Source organism: Artemia sp. Qi Xiang Cuo, chromosome 14, assembly GCF_049724085.1.
Source record: "Artemia sp. Qi Xiang Cuo chromosome 14, ASM4972408v1, whole genome shotgun sequence".
NCBI classification, from domain to species: domain Eukaryota; kingdom Metazoa; phylum Arthropoda; class Branchiopoda; order Anostraca; family Artemiidae; genus Artemia; species Artemia sp. Qi Xiang Cuo.
The window spans coordinates 4,518,836-4,538,565 of NC_142807.1; the positions used below are offsets into that span (position 1 = coordinate 4,518,836).

Consider the following 19,730-nt stretch of genomic DNA (forward strand, 5'->3'; position numbering starts at 1 on the left):
ACCTTTATATTAAAGGAATCAAGCACTGAGGAAGAAATTTCCTTCAGGGATCAAGATCGAATTTCATCAGGACAAAAAAATTCTACCTGATTTTGTTAGGGACACTGTTGTACAAGATAAAATCCTGGCAGTTTTTTGTGTATAATGTAAATATTATGTTTACTGTGTTACCAATAAAATGTTGGTACCTGGAATCTTAAGAGCTTTTCTTGAACCATGTTGTACATATTAGGATTTAAATAAGATATATATTAATCATAGCGAAACACTAGAATAAATATAACATAAATATATTCTTTAGAGAAGTGAAATAACCATAAACTTTTTTATCTATTTTGTGTCCAGAAAACTAAAATATTCAAACTTAGTATATATGTTTATTAGAAATCGGACGAGCTTCAATAATCTTATACCATTGGCAGCAGGATCACGCTGCCTAAGTAAAGAACGATCTTGGCACAATGTATTATTATTTTTTTCTTTTAGACCGGGACACTTCGTATCGAACGAGTTGTCGTAGAAATTTGGAAAAGAGCTCATTGGATTGGAAATTGGAGTGGCTTGTGACCTTTTTAACAGTCAAAAGTGAATGGAATTTAACTAACACCCCTTCCACGCCCACCATATCCTCCGACACATCCAAAAAACTTTTGAGATAGCCATTTTTTTCAGCGTAGTTGATTTTCAGATACAAATTATGTTTCTGAGGAGGACACTCCCCCGCAGCCCTCAGATCAAGGTTTGTGTGTTATGCCCTTGGGGCGTATAAGGTTTTTCACAGATAGCGCTGTTGTAGAAACTTAAAAAAAGGCTCATTCGATTGGAAATTGAAATGGCTAGTGCCCTTTTTAATAGTCAAAAGTGATGGGAAGGCAACTAACACCCCTTCCCCGCCCTCCATTTATCCAAACACATCCAATCAGAATTTTGAGATAGCCATTTTGTTCATAGTAGTTGAAAGGTCCGGAAATTATATCTAAGAGGATGACACTTTGCCCAAAGCCCTCAGAATAAGGGTTGTAAGTTATGCCCAGGAGGCATATAAGGTTTTTTATTGAAAGCTTTGTCGTAGAAACTTGAAAAAGGGCTCATTCGATTGGAAATTCAAAGGGCTAGTGCCCCTTTTAATATTCGATAGTGATTTGAAGGCCACTAACCCTCCTCTCAAGCCCACCTTTTCCCCAAAGATATCCAATCAAATATTTTAGATTGCCAATTTGTTCAACGTAGTTAAAAGTTTTAGAAATTAGGTATTTGAGGATGATAACCCCCTCAGAGTCTTCGGGGCAAGGGTTTTAAGTTATGCCCTGGGGTTATATACGGTTTTTTATAAATATTGATGTTGAAGAAACTTCAAAGAGGGCTCATTTGATCGGAAGTTAGAAGGGCTTATTCCCTTTATAATTTCAAAAGTGATTGGAGGATAACAAACACCTTCCTCACACCAACCATTTCCCCAAACACATCCAATCGAAATTTTTAGATAGCCATTTTGCTCGACATGGTTAAAATTCCGGAAATCAGGTTTTTGAGGATGACATTCCCCAACAGCCCGCAGGGCAAGAGTTGAAAGTTATGCCCTGTGGGAATTTAAGACTTTTTTTTTTATAGAAAACGTTGTCGTAGATAATTCAAAAAGGAATCATTCCATTGTAAATTGAAATCGCTAGTGCTCTTTTTAATAGTCGAAAGTGATTAGAGGGCAAGTAACCCCCCTTTGACGCCCATCATTTCCCCAAACACATCCAATCAAAATTTTGAGAAAACTATTTTGTTCAACGGTATTGAAAGGCCCGGAAACTATGTCTCTAAGGATGACAACCCCCTCACAGCCCTCAGGGCAAGGGTTGTAAGTTATGCTGGGGTATATAAAGTTTTAATAGAAAAAGAGTTGTCGTCGAAACTTCCAAAAGGGCTCATTCGGTTGGAAATTGAAAGGGCTAGCGCCCCTTTTAATAGTCAGAAGTGATTGAAGGGCAACAAACCCCCTCTCTCACCCGCCATTTCCCGAGTCACATCCAATAAAATTTTGAGATAGCAATTTTCTCCAACGTAGTTGAAAGTTCTGGAAATTAGGTCTTTGAGGATGGCAGCCCCCCACCCTCAAGGCAAGGGTTGTAAATTATGCCCTGGGGGCATATAAGGTTTTTATTGAAAGTGTTGTCGTAGAAACTTCAAAAGGGCTCATTCAATTGGAAATTGAAAGGGTTAGGGCCTTTTTTTAATAGTTGAAAGTGATTGGACAGCAACTAACACCCCTCTGCCGCCCACCATTTCCCCAAACACATCCGATCGAAATTTTGAGATAGCCGTTTTGTTTAACGTAGTTGAAAGTTCTGGAAATTACGTCTTTGAGGATGATGACCCCCTCACAGCCCTCGGGGCAAGGGTTGTAATTTATGCCCTGGTGGCATATAAAGTGTTTATAGATGGCGTTGTCGTAGAAATTTCAAAACAGACTCATTCGATTGGAAATTCAAAGGGCTAGTGCCATTTTTAATAGTCTAAAGTCATTGGAGAGCAACTAGCCCCCCCCTGTTTGTCGTAGGATCTCGAAAAGGACTCATCGATTGGAAATTGAAAGGTATATTGACATTTTAAATAGTCAAAAGTAATTGGAAGGCTTGACATTTTTATAGTAGAGATCGATGTGGGTACAATATACTTTTTTTTTTCTTTTTTTTTTTTACCAGGACACTTCGTATCGAAGGAGTTGTCGTCAGAACTTAAAAGGGCTCATTCGGTTGAAAATAGAAAGGCCTAATACACTTTTTAATAGTCAAATTTGATTGGAGGGCAACTAGTCCCCCTTTCGCGCCCACCCTTCCACTTACCAATTATATTTGCCTTAAGATTAAATCAAAATGCATTGTGTAAATGCTAATTGAGGGTATTATTTTCAAACTTTCGGGGCTACCTCTGCTGTTTAAAAATTTTGCCAAATCAAAATAGCGTAAGTGCTATTTCTGATCAACTAGAGGAGGTATGAAACTAAATTAAACACTATTATTTGTGTCCAGATTTTTAAAAGGGTGTATGTTGTTAAAAATTAACGAACACTTTTCTCAAGCATACAAATAGCAGGCCAAACTATAAAGTCTTAAAAAACGAAAAGATTTAAAGTGTTATTTTCTTTTTCCTTGAAAAGACTATGTCAATATACAGAATTAATTAACAGAAACTAATTAAAAATAATTTTTCCATAAAATAAATTTTTCAAAGAGAAGTAAAGAACTCCATTTAACCAAAAATGAGCAAACATAAAAGCAAATAATCTACCAAGCTTGGAACTACGACAAATAGGCATCGATAAATAAATGAAACCCAAAACGAACAGAAATTACAATAAATAACCGAGTCAAACTCAAAACGAGCAGAAATTAACATAAGTTGGGCTCAAAACCCTTATGCCCTCCCAAGGCCAGAACATAATTCGCACTTTACTAGAAAAAATACAAATGAATGTGCATTTTCAGTTTAATATAGGCCTACATATACTGTAGGCCTATTATATACTGTAGGCCTACATATACTGTAGGCCTACACATTTATACTTGTATAAATGTCTATCGACTGAGAATTGAAAAAAAAGTTAAACAATTCCTAATTAGCGTATGTAATATGTTTCTTGCTTCTAATAGACGACGAATGACGTAAAAAGACGATGAATCTTTAAAGGAAAACATAATTAACGTCTTCACACAATACACTTAAAATTTTCAACTATTTTATCAAATTCGTAGATTATATGGTCTCTTTATCAATATTGATTTTATTCAATTCTTTTATTCAATAATCAATTTATGCGGTGTTTTGTCTTCAAAACACTGAGGAGGAATAATAACAGGTATTAAAACTTTCACATTATAGGCTATTAACACAACCTAAAGCATACCACATCACTAAACTTAATATATTTTGCTTTATAGCCCATCACACGAGTTGGTAGGCATCCCGAAGAAACCTACTTAATGCGCCATGTTGTCTCATCTATTAAATTCGGCACTCGTACTTATACACGGAGCAGAAATGCTTCCCATAATCAACCCAATAATTATTTCCAGTGAGCCCCCCCCCCAAAAAAAAATGATATCTTTCCCAACAAGCGTCAAACACATCCTCTTTTCAGCGTACTGCATGAAACATTTTATTTCAAGATTTTGCTTCATAAGAATACTGTACATTAATTGCATTCAATAAGCGCTGTAATTATACGACTATACGGAGGAGGAATTATTCCACAAATTGGTCCCAATGATCCTTTCGCCTAAGAAATAGTAAACCAAAGAAGCACCCAACACTCATCTCCTCTGATTAAGAGAAAAACGTGCTCCCCCTACCCAATGTCACGCTAGTTTGTACTTCTAATAGCACGGCTCTCTATTTCCTTGTGTGCTCTCTTATAGATACTTCTCTCGCCTCCACCTCAGTAATAGATGGGACTTTCAATCCTCTGAGGGCACGGGAAGTTATTCATTTGTATTGGATGAAAGATTTCGTTTCACTTTTGTCTCAGTTCAGAATAGCCAGACTTAACAGTCAGTTTTACTCTTTGTCAGTTTTACAGTCTTAAGTTTTACTGACTGTTAAGTCAGTTTTACAGACTTAACAGTTTTACTCTTTCTATGTCATTTTCATGTTTGGCCCTTATGTTTGGCACAGCCAAAAACCTTAGTATAAGAAATATACATTGCCATGTATAGTCTATATACCCTGGACAATATTAATATTATATTCCAAAGCTTACTGGACTTCAAAAGAACAGATTCTACAATCCTGGGTACCTTCAATAAAGACGTTAGCGATTAGACCAATCCTATGATTGACATGTACTTACCTCGACTCGTATAGTTAAGTTATATTCTTTAATACTCTCATAGTCAAGGGGGTGGTTGACTTTGATATCAGCCCATGTGTGACCATTGTCGTTCCGTTGTTGAAGATAAAAAGTATCGTATTTGTTAGTTTGAGCTGTTGATCCACGTATAAGGCGGTAAAAAACTGTAGGATTGTTCTCAATACCGGAGCTAAATAAAAAAAAATGCATATAATTAATGAAATATTTCGTTGAAATTTGTAATATTCAAAAAATACAGTTGAATAACAGAATTTAAGAATGCGATCCATAGCATGCCTCATTCTCCACGAATAGTTACTTGATTGAGAAAACTCCCTTTGACCTCGAAGGGGTCATGTCTCCCCTTCAAGGAGTAAAAAAAACAACACCGGAATATAAATTAGCAGCCCCAATGGAATATAAAATATAACCCTACAAAAAAAGCTACAAAAAAACAAACAAGGAAAATGCAGAGGAACTGCATAACTTATTTTAAAAAATGTTAAAAAAACTTGATTAATAGAAAATAAGACCTAAATTTTTTAGAAATTTAATTAACTATCAATCGGTATACTATAGGAATATATTTTCACGTAAATGTTGACAAATATGTTCACTACATAAAAGTGTTTCTAGCTACGGGACTTTGCATAGTATAAAACTATGTCCAACTCGTTGACCTCGAGGGGGAGAATGTCTCCCCTTCAAGGAGTACAAGATTAATGTAAAAATTTAGATGCACAACCCCAATGAAATATGACCCTGCAAAAAGGAAAATATGGGAGAAACAGTGTAAAATGTTAACTAAAAAAAATAATTAAAACCTAACTTGAGCAGAGTACAACTTTAACTTATACAAAGTTATGCTTACATAAACATAATTTATTGTCAATCTGCATATAATAGGGATTCATTTTTGCTGAAATGTGGACAAATATATTCATCAGACTAAAGTGTTTTTAGTGATGAGCAGTCTTAAGCCATTACTAACTCTTTGGCCTCAAGTGGAGCACATCTCCCACTCAAGTACAAAGAGTGAACATTTAAATTATTAACCCCAATGAAACGTTACATGTTTTATATCTAAAAGGAATAAAGAAACTGGTTGCGACTCAAAATTCATTTGGGATTCATTGCGTCATTCATTGGTTGTTCAAAAATTGAAAAGCATTTAAGGGGAAAATAGAAGCGTTTAAAGTCCGTCCACCTTCATCAGGGCCGTATCTAGGATTTTGTCTGGGGGGGGGGGGGGTCGGACAAACATTTCGGGGGGGGGGGGGTCAAGCCCACATTTTTTGTTGTTGATGTTATAACCAATAAAATACCACTGCTCGAAATGAAAACTGTTTTCTACAGAGCGCAAATGACACTTTGGCCTTTAGGAGGCTTAAGGGGGATAACTAAGTTAACACTAAGTTAGCATTAACTCTGTGTACGATAATTTATGTCCATGCGAATTTTAACTTGATTAACTACTGCGTCTTCTGTTCGTTCTACGGTTCATTTATTCACTGATAGTGATTGTATCACTATCAGTAGTTATGTGATCACTATCATCATTGTGATCACTATAAATTAACAGAAATCACTGATAGTGATTTCTGCTACTTTTAAGGTTAAATTATGGCATGAATTTATTTCCGGTATTCTCTGGAATTTTTTTTTTTCCAACTAAAATATTGTCTAATGTATATCGTTGAAAAAAAAACTTATTATATAATAAGGGACGGCCATTCACAAAAATGGAGAGGGCTGGGGGCGATATTAAAAAAAAAAAAACAATATGAACTTTTCAAAAGCCTTGGGGGGGGGGGTAACTTTTTTTAAAATCAAAATAACAAAAAGGTATTCTTAAAAATCAAGGGGGAAGGATACTTCCCCTGCCCGTTTCCCAATTCCTGCACCAGCATAGTCGTAATAATGCTGCTTAATAAATTAGCTTTTAATTAGCTTGTAAATACTTAATAATTAGCAGTAATTTCTGCTTAATAAATTAGCTTGTATATGTTTATCTTTCTTTTTTTGTTTTTGCGACAATTGACTCATATTTGCAGACACGCTGGTCTTCCAACAATTATATTATACAGCTGAATGACTTGTTACATACTTTTAAATTTGTCTTCATGTTTTTTTAATAAACAACACAACAAAGAAGTATTGCAAAACTTCAAGAACTTTAAAAAAAAAGAACTTTAAAAAAAAGGAAGCTTAATAAAATTATGTCCCTGGGGTCCATAATAGAAACTGGGGCACCCTCGCCCAGGGTCATAAATACAGGCGGAGGAGGAAGAAGACCCCTCAAATGTACACTCGAAAGGGCCCACTGGTTTGTTCATTGCATGGTGATGCAGAACACCATCGCGGGAGGATCCTCTATTGGAGGACAACTGCGGCAGGGCGTAAGATGCGGCAGGGCGGGTGTAAAAAGGTAGGCTTTGAATAGATTGGGGTGGAAGAGGAGCGTGCGCAGCTGTGTTGGCCTCAGGAGGCTTGGTGCTGCGGTGAGTTGTTAGTAGTAGTAGTCCTCAGGAGGCATGTCGACATTCCGATGTTCAGTCGTTACTATATAAGCTTATGAGATTTGACGGAAACCTCCGATACATCCATTTCCGTTTAATTTTACTTTTTCCATTTTTTACATAAATAAAAACATTTGAAAAATCCCGTATTTTTGTGTTTGTTTATACTAACACAAAATATTGCAGCAAAATTTTTTGAGCATTTTTTATCAAAAAGGCTCACGAAACGCCAAGAATCTGAATTTACAAAAGCCCCCTTTGTTTCTTTTTCTTTCATTTTACTTATCCTTAACAAAACAAAACACAAATCAATACCTGTTATTTAGTAATCCATGACAAGGTTACTCTACTAGCAACTTTTTTAAACTCCGATGACCATTCGGAAGAAAGGATTAAGTAACATACAAAAAAGTGTCAGCTAAGTAAAACTACAAAAGACTATATTAGTGACTAATTGGCTGAGAATCACGATGCATGCAAGACGACAAAAGACGCCACAAACATCAAACACGAAGACATCGGAATTTTCCACACTTCTCTAGAGAAGACAATACACTAGTGGAATGTGTGCTACCGTTACCTCGTGATCATATTCAATCTAGAAGGTATTGTTGCATTTTAACCGCCTTAATAGACCTTTCCTCAAATTGTTTGATTCGAGCGTCGTTTCCAAGAAGAAACATAAATCGCTGCGAAATTGAGCTAGACAATGCTTGGAGAGTTCCAAATAATACTGATATTTAATTAAAGTAGATATCATCCAAAAAGTTAGTGATTATTATTTTCAAATTTTAGAGCACAACAAATTATGCATCTTCTTAAAGATTGTAACTTTGTAGAATACAATTTATCCATCTTAACGGACTATCCCATTAATTTTCAATTTAGCCTTCATTTTCAAGAAGAATAATATTTTTTTTTTCAAACTGAACTAGGAAATATTGGAAAATTCCAACTGATTTTGGATTTTAATTAAATTGAATGTTATTGAGAGAAATTTAGTGATTTTTTTTATAGCAGTCACATTATTGGGTTACAGGTGGCCTAATTTTATTTCCAAATCTTAGAGCACAGCATTATGCTTCTTCTTACAGAGTATAATAAATTTCAAATGCATTCGAGAGCTTGTGGAACGGTCTATAGAAACAGTCTATTTTTTGATAAATCCTTTTTAATAAAGTAGGCCTTAAAAATAATTTTTTTTTGGTTTATAGGTTTATTTCTTTATTTTTTTTATCGTCATCTTTTCTTTCTAGTTGAAAATTATCATCCAAATTGAATCCAATGTCTTTCTTTATAAACGTATGTATTAAATAAAAACATTAACTACACAAAAAAAAATAAAAAGAGGTAGACCTTCATTACCATTTTTTATTTATTCTATTTCTATTTGGCAGCAGGAGGCAAAGTTTTTCACCTAAATTCAAACTTTAAGGCAAGATTAACACTATGCATTCAAGACCTCAATAAATAAAGATAAAAAAGAATTATAATTAAAATTATAAATTAATTTAATTCTATAATTAAATTTGTTATGTTTTATTTACATTAATTCAATCACATAATATAACATTTCAAACGGAGAAGGGTATTTTCCCTCTTTTAATAAAATTTGTTCACACTACATTGAAACCTAAAACTAAGGACATAGTACAGGACGGAACACACGCTAAATATGCTGTACGTGCAAGACACCACCTTAGCAGGCAAGCCCACACCGCAACAAGGTGCAGTCACACAAACAACCGACCTCGCTTTAACTGATACAACCCGATCTCCCACATTTCGATTTTCTTTGACGAATATCGGACCATAGACTGTCTGGTCCCAAACAGGTGGATTATTAGCCCTGTCTACGACGTCTATTTGTACCTCCACAGTTCTTGATAGCGGAGGAAATCCCCTGTCCATTGCAATGGCTTCAAGCTTGTAAGTCTCTCGCTGCACCGGAAAAGGTTAAAAAGGGGAAAGGTTAGTACAGTAAGAGCAAAAAATCAAAAGGTAAAGGTAAGAAGACATGAGCCAGGGGATTAGAAAAATCACTAAAATATAAACAGATAATTCAAACTAAGAGATTTTTACCTTTGGAAATTAAAACTTCTATCATTTAACGTGCAATAAATACACTAAAGTGCGCTGTGCATAATGCATAAAAAATATCAAGCTTCAGCTTGCTAAGGTATTGGTAGTTTGGAAAAGTAAAAAGATGAACCTGGTCCACTTTTACCTCCTTAGTGGCTAAGTTAATTCATGAAAATACAACCCAAGAATTAAGCCACTTAAAATGAATCGCTACCTGAGAGCGGAAATATCCTAGTTCGTAAGAGAACAAAACGTTGTTTGCCATTTTAATTGTTTCTGGTTTTTGGAGTCGTGCATTTTATTTAATTATCTTATAAATTTTATTAAGTTTATTTAATTATATGTCTTTATCCATTATTATCCATTTCACCCATTAGTATCTATGAAATTGATGATTTTTTAGGGACCTACGTAACTAACAATCTTGGTAATTTTACACTGAGCTTTACACGCTAATGGTTCAGCCATAAATCTACAAATTGTCTGAAAGATTGTTATCTTTTTTTAGCTGAATAGTGCTTTGAAGAATACTTTTACTTTTGTTTTATGAAGATTAGTTTCTTTTTTACGAAAAAAAAAAAAAAAAAAAAAAAAAAAAAAAAAAAAAAAAAAACCTCACGTTCCAGTAATATATCTTACATGCCTATAACTATTTTTTTTACTATAGTTTTAGTACCTAGCTTCACTTACCCGGGTAATGTTATTAGTTTAGATTCTGGACACAGTGAAGATGCAAAAGTAGAATAGCCAAGACCCAGAGTGTTTTTCCCGAGTTGAAAATTTTCTGGAAGAAAAGTCCAATGGGAATTGAGCAATACGCCTGGTTTTCGAATTGGGGAACTACTAAATTAGCAAATAAAAAAAATCCCTTCAATAAATAATACATAAGTTTTCTTGATCTGTTGCCAGATATAGCCTTAGATTTCTTCTATAGTTCAATAGATCTTAACCTTGTAATTTCAATCATGGATCATAGCCTAGGACATATATAAATTATTCAACTAAATATAATATTTCATTTTTGGCTTGATTTCATTACAAAATTGTACCAGGGGCAATCTGTATGTCATTCTGCGTTGCGTATTCATGCTGTTTGCAGTGATTGGTTCAATCATATTTGTAAGTTATTAAGATGTGAGTTTTTTTTTCTTTGTATGCTGCGTTTCATTTAGCTTAATTCGTTTTTCTTTCCGTTGCTAAAGGCTCCCGGGCGTGGAGTCAAAATATTCGGATCTTTATTATTTTAAATTTGTTGTTTTTTCTCTGCTTTGTTCCACTGCTTTGTTTAAATATTATACCCATTTTCTCTCTATATTTTCATTTGTTAAATTATGTGAATTGAAAGGCAGTGTGGTCTAAGAAACTACTTAAATTAAAATGGTTTAAAATAAATCTTAATTAAAATTTATATAATTAAATAATTATAATTATTTAAATGGGGACTCCGCACGGCCCTCTGTTCCTTTATAACAGAAAAATCAGATTTATCCTGATCTACATGTCAGCACTTCTCCTGAAAAGGAAATGCTCCTATCCCACTTATTTGTTTCAAAATCAGGGACGTATGCAAGGGGGGGGGGGTCTCCGGGCCCCCCCCCCGGAAATCTCATGACTTTTTTATTTTCCCATAATTTTCTGATACTTTTCACATAATAAGGGATATTGGCTAATTACTGATCTAGACATAATGTGTTGACCTCGCTTTCGATTATTTTTTGTCCTGCAATTAGCCAATTAGGTCACCAGCATAGTTATTCCATTTCCTGCCCCACTTCTCATCCTCCATCTGTTCGTGTGTGGTACTTCTCTAGGGGATGAAGCGGTCATTATTGTAATTAAAGTGATTAAACCCAGCCTTTTCAGTTGACAGTCTAAAACCAAGTGTTGCTAAAGATAGGACAAGTGTGAAAATGTCGAAAAAACAACATAGTGTTCTCCAGCTTTGGGGTAAAAAATAACGAATTAGTGAGGTTGACTCTGAAAAAAGCGGCAATAGTGATCAGCTGAACATTGCCGTTACGACTGAACCTTCGACTTCAGCTCAAGAATGAATACCAAATGCTGAGGTAGTAGCAATCAAACGTGATGAAATATACGTTGAGCTTGACATTGGAGCCTATTTTGAAAGAAGAGATTTGGTTTCCGATGAAACAAAGTATAATTTACTGAAAAGACATTTTAAACCTAACAAGGACTACCCTTTCCCGGTTTAAGTCACAGGCTCAAAAAAAGGAAGTTAGCAGGATGGATAAGTACGCTTGGCTTTTAGGACCTTGCTACGCTATCGGATGAAAGACGATCCAATAATGAAAGAGGTATTTGAGAAAAGTGCGGGCAATGTCAGTTACTGCTGCCCCAGAATTCAGAATGAACTAATTGATATTTGTGGACAGCTCATTACTGGAAAGACTGTTGATCAAGTGAAGTCGGCACGTTTTTTCACCATCCTGGCGGACGAGACAACCGACATATCGAGGCAGGAACAGATGACTCTAGGGCTTCGATTTTGGACAAAAAAGGCTTTTCAGATCAGGGAAGAGTTTATCGAGTTTGCTGTTGTTGAAGACTTGCGAGGTGAAAGCCTCGGTCTATTTATCCTAATTCGTATGGAGAAATTTGGTCTCGATATGAAACTATGCAGGGGACAAGGTTATGATGGGGCTGCAAACATAAATGGGCATTTGACAGGAGCCCAGGCTTTTATCTCGAACAAATATCCACTCGCCAAGTAAGGTCAGTGTGTCGCCCACGAACTTGGTATTGACGGACTCGAGCAAGATCCCTGATATCAAGCACTGTAGTCACTGAAGTCAATCTGAAAGGATTTTGTGAAACTCGATGGGTCGAAAGACAAGATGCGATACAAATATCAAAACAGTTAGTTGTACAAATGGGGACATAGAGACAAATGGGGAATCCCTGGCGTCGTCAAAAGCCAGTAGTCTGTTCAATAACATCCTGAGCTTATACTATTTCGTTCTCTATGCTTATACTCTTTTTTTGTGCTCTCCTCTGGTTTTAATGTTTCAACATAAGACGACAATTTTGGCATCACTCCATAGCTGAGGTTCAACCATTGTCTTGAATTATTGTTTGTGTTTGTTTCTTTTGCTTTTTTTTCCTTTACTTTTAATCCAATTATTGTTTCCTTTTTACCCAATAATGTTTCCTTTTTACCCAATTATTGTTGAAATTTGGTGTGCACTGGTTTTAGATTGAAAATACGTTGAAAAATGGCTGGAAATCGTTGAAAAATGAGAATTTTCCTATTTTATGAGCTAGTTTAGATCTTTCTCCAGGAATAAGTCTATGTAATACCATAATTCTGGGTCGGTGAATGGATAGATCTGACACTAATGAATACAGTGATATAAACATATTCTCCTATAGGTGAAAATTACAGCTGCAAGTTAGACGCTAAATCGCTTGCATCACAGGAAACATATATCTTAACAGCTGAATCGAAAAAGAGAAAAAAAAATGTACAATCTTATTAACTGGAATATTAGCGTCCATATGGTTTATATGGAGCGTTCAAAATCTTTACTTGTGTTGTTCTCGGAATGAGTTTTCGACGTGTGGGGCAATTTCGCTCTCAGGTTGTGATATTTATCATTTATTGAAAATAAATCCCGGTTTCAGCCATTAAATTGAATCGATATCTATAGTTAATAAAATAACAGTTTAACAAATATACTTGAACATTTAAGTAAACATCAACGCGTAGGATGGTTCGAAGGTACTTCTTTTACATTTATTTTAAGATTTTAATTTAGATTTATGTTTACATGAGATATTTTATATTTGAATTGCAATAAATTTAGCTTTGCAATCTTGTTAGTTTGAATTATCTGTGAAAACACTAATAGACACTTATGGTATTAGTATTCGGAATGGCTTATGTCTTCTCATAAATCAAAGAGTGGGAAATCCTCCAAACAGTAAAATTCAATTCGCTTTAAAAGAAAACTACAATTTTGTTTTCCTTTCAAAACTAATGAAAACATACAAAAAATTGAAATCAAGGAATTGCGAAAATGCTTCGTTAAAAGAAAAACAAATCGAAAATTGCACACTCTTAGTGAAAATTTCAGACCCCGTGGCAACTTTTCCCTATTCACAAACCTGGCTTTGACAGATGTCACTACTGTCCCAATTGTGACATTTTCTTTAAGCTGTATCGGCCCATACATTCCTTGGTCCCAAATTGGGGGTTTATTGTTCCTGTCGACAACATCAAGATCCACATCAACATCTGCCCAAAGAGGAGGATCACCCCGGTCGGAGGCTATGACACGAAGACGAAAACGTTCTCGCTACATAAGAAAGTGCAAACAAAAAGCAGGTTAGCGTTATAAAGAGGTGATATTACTCGTTTCTGACATTCTGACTCATTCTGACAATATAAGGGTGGCTAGTCATAGGTTCACTTGATTACTTGAAAATTTTCAACAATATATATCGTAAACCACATTCACATGTCATCACAAAAAGCAAAAGAGAAGAAAAGCGAGAATTGGGTTCTATAAGGCCAACAAAAATGCCGGACCCAACAAAACGGATATTTTGATAACTGCTTCCCTTCTTCAGTAATATTAGTGAAAGTCTGATTTTTTTTGTCTTCTCAAAATATCCGTTTTGTTCCATTCCGTATTTTCGATGGCCATAAAAATTTCCCATTCTCGCTTTTCCTCTCTTTTGTTTTTTTTGTGATTTTAAATATTTTTTGTTAAGTGGCTTTTACGCGTAATTTACTATACTAAGTGGCTCAATTTACAGAGTGGCTCAAAATAAACATTCCTTTACATGGGCGCCCATACGGGGGGGGGCTCCAGCCCCCCTCCCTGGCTGAATGATTCTGTCTTATATTTTATATTTTTGTTTTGAGTTTTCATTTATACAGCATTGGGAGTGCCGATTAGACCAGGTCCGCCCCCCCCTAAATTTCAACTTATGGGCGCCTATGTTCCTATAGACTAATTCTAACCTGAAAAGTAAGGAAACCCACAGAGTTCACAAAATCAAATCCTAACTTAAGGTTAACTTAAATGGTCAGCCTCTTTTATCACTTAGATTTATTTTTTATTCTATTCAACACCGAACGACAATAATCTATAAGCCCGATGATTGCTTTGCCCAAACAATAGCACTACTTAAGCAGAAAGCGATTTGGCTTCAATCAATATTTTTCTTTTCCCCAGGCCATTTTGAACGGAAGAAGTTGTCGTAGAAACTTGTTATGAGACTTATATGGAAAGTTCTAGACCTCTTTTCAAATGGTTAATTTACATTAAGTTCAGAATAACCATTCAAAAAACTTAAACAATTCTTTTCAAACTAGGTTGACGTTAAAATCGATAATACGGTCATAATTATCATCTAAAATCATCCCAAGCAAAATATTCAAAAAATGGAAAATGAAAGGGGGTGGGGTAGGGTTCAAGCTCTCATCAGGCGTGAAAGACTTTCTTGAAAAGTTTTTTTTTTCAAAACTCATTAACTACTCATCCAGAAATTCCGTTTGCTGTTATGTTGAACTTTCCCGTAACGCAACATAAAATTGCGTAAGGAAAAATTCTAAGTAGACCTCGGATCTACTTGGCACCGCCTATGTTACGGAAAAAATTTGTTCCCTAAGATTACATAACGTAACATAGTCTTAAGCTATACCAGTGTGAATGGTTTTACTGCGTAGTGTGAAAGAACCATTACATAAATAACTTTTTTCCAGTTTAGTAAAATTCAGTCGATACAACTTTTTTCAAGTATGAATTTTTCACGGATAAGCTGGGGAGTTTATTGATGATGATATGGAGTGCCTAGGCTTAAAAATAACAAAAAAAAACATACAAACCTGATAATAAAACATTCCAATGAGATGAAAGGACACTGCTAATATTAAGCATTTGTCAGTCTTTGTTACATAATTTTTTTTTACATAAGTCTTTATATATATATATATATATATATATATATATATATATATATATATATATATATATATATATATATATATATATATATATATATATATATATATATATATATATATATATATATATATATAAAACTTTCTGTATCTCGTGTGTGCACTGCTACACTGTTCATCCAATTACCTAGAAACTTTAAGAAGACGTTGAGTACACTCTTGCGAAAGTTTAAGGCATACTCCCCCCCCCTATTGTTGTTGAGTACACTTTTGCAAAGGTTTTAGGACTAAATACCTTTCCTAAATACTTTTCGTGCTGACTGAAATTAGAGACCCCCCTAAACAAATAATTGACAGTTCTTTGCGGCCAGGTTATTCACAAGTTCTAAATATTTAATTAACATGTTAGTTAAACTAAAATACGGTCATCTAACGCATTTCCAAAATTATAAATTTCTTTTTCAGTAAACTCTCTGAATTTTGCATTCAACAATGTTTTTCAAATTTAAAAATACTATCGTTTACATGTGGGGAAACTTTTCCACGGGGGAGGGGGGAGGATACTGAAGAAGGGGAATTTTTCATATTAAAACAAGTTTGATTTGCACATCTTTTTCCGACTATTTGCATATGTAATCAAATCATTAATTAATCAGGTAAAATTAAAATCAGGTAATTAATCAAAATTAATCAGGTAATTTATATAGATGTAGGATAAATGAAAACTTTATTCACTCTGGGATTAACTCTATTGTGGAAAGAATCGTTGAGGATAAAATCAAGCTTTATTCAATTTAATTTAACTGAAAGTCTAAATTACTATAGAAGTCCTTTAAATTAGTGTCTAGAGAGAAATATAATCTCGGCTTTTGTCCTCTGTGTGTAGCGGCGGTGGAGCTGGCAGAGCCACATCACTGATTCCCGTCCCAAGCCACACACTCCAAGGCCCGACCCCCCCCCCAAAAAAAAAACAACAAAACAAACTAACTTATTAACGATATTTTATTCCAAAAATCATGGGAGCTGACCCCTGGCCCTCCGTCCATCCCCCCAACCCCCAAAAAAAAAATAAATATTAACAACATTCTATTCCAAACTCATGGGAATTGAGTTTAATTTTATTAGCCCTTTCCAAAACACCCATATTCTTCACTACAAACGGCTATTGCCCGTTTCCCTAACCGTAAAAGCAGAAGGCCTACTGCGTATTTGGCGCTTTACTAAAACGGGTTAGATCACAAATATTTACTTTTGTACTCCTTACAACATTGAAAATAAAATGAAAATTGCAGTGAAACTAGACCAGGATTTATCAATAGGCCCACTAGACCCTGCGGTTTTCACTATTACCCGAAGTTTTGGAGACTTCCCCGAAACTCTTGCAAAAACGGAGCGGCAAAAACATTTCAGCCTAGAAGCGTCAAAGCTTTAAATACGACAATGGGAGACACAAAATCTTGAGCTAGGGATTTTTCAGCAATTAATATCATTATATATCAAATATTCAGCTTAATTTTATTAGTTCTTGCAAAACTGTTAATTTATTTGAAAAACTCAAAACTTTCGCAGTCAAACACGAACAGAAATTAATAAAAAAAACTTTTCGAAAAAGAATTTTTCTAAAAAAATTACGGGCTATATTAAACTTAAGATCAGAAGGAATGGAAACCTACAATAACTCAAACTCAAAATAATCAGAAATTACTATTAAAGAATAAATGAAACCCAAAAAGAACAGAAATCAAATAAACAATCACAGCAAACAAACATACAATAGGTATGTTTAAATCTTAAAAGGAATGAAACTTAAATTGAATATGCAAATCAAGCTTGAAACAAACAAAAATCTCTACAAACAAGAGCCTCCTTCTCTCACTGTAGAAGTCAAAAACCTACTGCGTCATTGGCACATTGCAAAAAACGAATTATATTACAAATATTTTCTTTTGTACTTGTTAAAATACTGAAAATAAATATAAAAATTACAGTAAAATTAAATTTTGTACTGATGAGCTTTCAGCAATTAATATCAATATATCATTATATATCAAGTGTTCATTTTCATTTTACTAGTTCTTTCCAAGACTGTTCAAGACACATATAGTTTTCAGTAAGGCGCCAATGAAGCAGTAGGTTTAGACTTTTACAGTGAGAGAAGGAGGCAAAACCCAGAGTCTTGTTTGCAGAGATTTATGTTCGTTTCAAGCTTGATTTGCATATTCAGTTTAAGTTCCACTTGTTTTAAGATGTATTTGCTCATTTATATTAGTACTTATTGTATGTTTATTTGCTATGATTGTTTATTTAATTTCTTTTCGTTTTGGGTTTCATTTATAACTTCAATAGCAAAATATTTTTTTCGTTTTAAACTTGATTTGCATATTCAATTAAGCTTTAATTATTTTAAGATTTATTTATTCATTTATATTAGTACCCGCTGTATGTTTTTTATTGCTATGACTGATTATTTAATTTCTGTTCGTTTTGGGTTACATTTATTCATTAATAGTAATATCTGGTGTTTTGAGTTAGAGTTACTGTAGGTTTCTATTCCTTCTGATCTTAAGTTTAATATGGCCTTTACTTTGCTTTAGAAAACTTCTTTTTTGGATTTTTTTTAATTAATTGAAGAAAAGATTTTCATCCAAAACAGAATTAATGATGGGGGGCTAGTCACTTTAGCTCCCTTGGAGACAGTCTCCAGGAACTCCCACTGATACGGCTTTATATTTAAAAACAACGAAAGTATATTTAAGGTTTCTTCCTCAAGTAACCAATGGACACAAATTAAATTTTCTAACTTGTCTATTAGCCAATTTTGTTGATTAGACACCCAAATCAAATCAGCGAGAGAGAAAAGGTGGCTTCAATTCCCTTATCTGATAACTCCTCCCATTTTCGAAGAGCCAGGATGAAGAACCAATGGCACGCCTCAAAATGACCTCTCTGAGCTGTATTACAATAAAGTAGTGAAAAATAGAAGAATGATTATTATTCCAGAAGTAAATCGTTTCTGTTACCCTTTTCCTTCATTCAAAGTCTATTTTTTTCAATTTTCTCTTGTGTTTGTCCTATGCAGTTAAGTGTTATGCCAAGAGAGCGACTCATATAAAATAAATAAAGTATTTCTAAAGCTTAAGTGAAGCATTTTCTTTTCTTCTTGTTTTCTCTTGTTTCTTTCTATTAATTCGTTATTTTTTCAGTATTCTTCAAATTTAACTATTCCTTCATATAGATAGAATTGTTTTTTTATATCCTTCATGCAGACTGTTTAGACATATAGACTTGTATTCTTGTATGCTTCAGACTGAATTGTTCCTTCATATGAATAAAATTGTTTCTTGTATTATTCATATATATTCCTGCGTCCTTCAAATAGACTCCTTATAATAGAATTGTTCCTTATATTTTTTAGAATTGTCCAAACATATAGACTCCTTTCTATAAAATTGTTATACATACTTCAGATAGAATTTTCTCTTCATATAGATGAAACTGTTTTTTGTATCTAAAAACTCTAAAAATCAACTTAAATGTTACGTTTAGGGAATTTGGCCCCCAAGGTTTTCTTTATTGGTGGTGACTTTAATATATACATATGCATATTAAAATTTTCTTTACCAATAAAAATGTTTAAAACCAGGTCGTAAAAACACTCACTTAACTCGGTTTTTTTTTTTTTTTTTTTTTTTAAATACAGGATAACCAGTCCTTTATGAAAGTTTCACAGACTCAGACCCACAGAATGACGGGAAACAAAGCACACACACAAGAAACCAACGCCGTCTAGCACTCCCCAGCAAAATCCTAAAGCTAAGTTTAAAATCAAAATAAAAACTATTGTATGTGTTCTATTCCTTTTTTTTATTTGATAACAAAAGACCCACTTTTGCACTTTTATTAATCTTCACCCTTTTCTTTATTTTTACTATACCTTTGCCCGTCTACTTTTACCTTTTTTTTAGCTTTTTCGTTTTCTACTGTGACTGAAAAAAAAAATTCGAGCAAAAGTGAGTTTAATTAAATATGTTTTTTTTAAAGTTAAATTTTTAAATTATTAAACTTATTTCAAGCTTGTTTTGATTTTTTCTTATCTGTAATGAATCATTCTTACTATCCATATCACTAATATATTATCCCTTTTTAATTCTTAATCTATTTAATCTTAATTTAAGTTTAACTGCATTTATGTTGATGCAGAAAAAATTCTCTTTAGTTTCCCACTTTCTTTACTCAAGCCTTTGAATCAAGGCTTCAAAGCAACATTTACGGGGTAAAACAATAAAATTGAATCTTACAGTGAAAACGTGTTGTAGACCCGTTTTAGGAGAAACGGGTCTACAACCCATTTTAGGAGAAACGG

General features: G+C 34.1%; 1 protein-coding gene across 1 annotated transcript in view; it reads right to left on the minus strand.

Annotated features, from left to right (window-relative positions):
- CadN (neural cadherin) overlaps positions 1 to 19,730 on the minus strand; it is a 217,471-nt gene that overhangs the window by 151,466 nt on the left and 46,275 nt on the right. The window contains exons 8-9 of the mRNA XM_089100597.1: positions 13,564 to 13,754; positions 4,838 to 5,027 (exon numbers count right to left, since the gene is read on the minus strand). Of these exons, the coding sequence (XP_088956723.1) occupies positions 4,838 to 5,027; positions 13,564 to 13,754 (381 nt within the window). The remainder of the gene's footprint in view (positions 1 to 4,837; positions 5,028 to 13,563; positions 13,755 to 19,730) is intronic.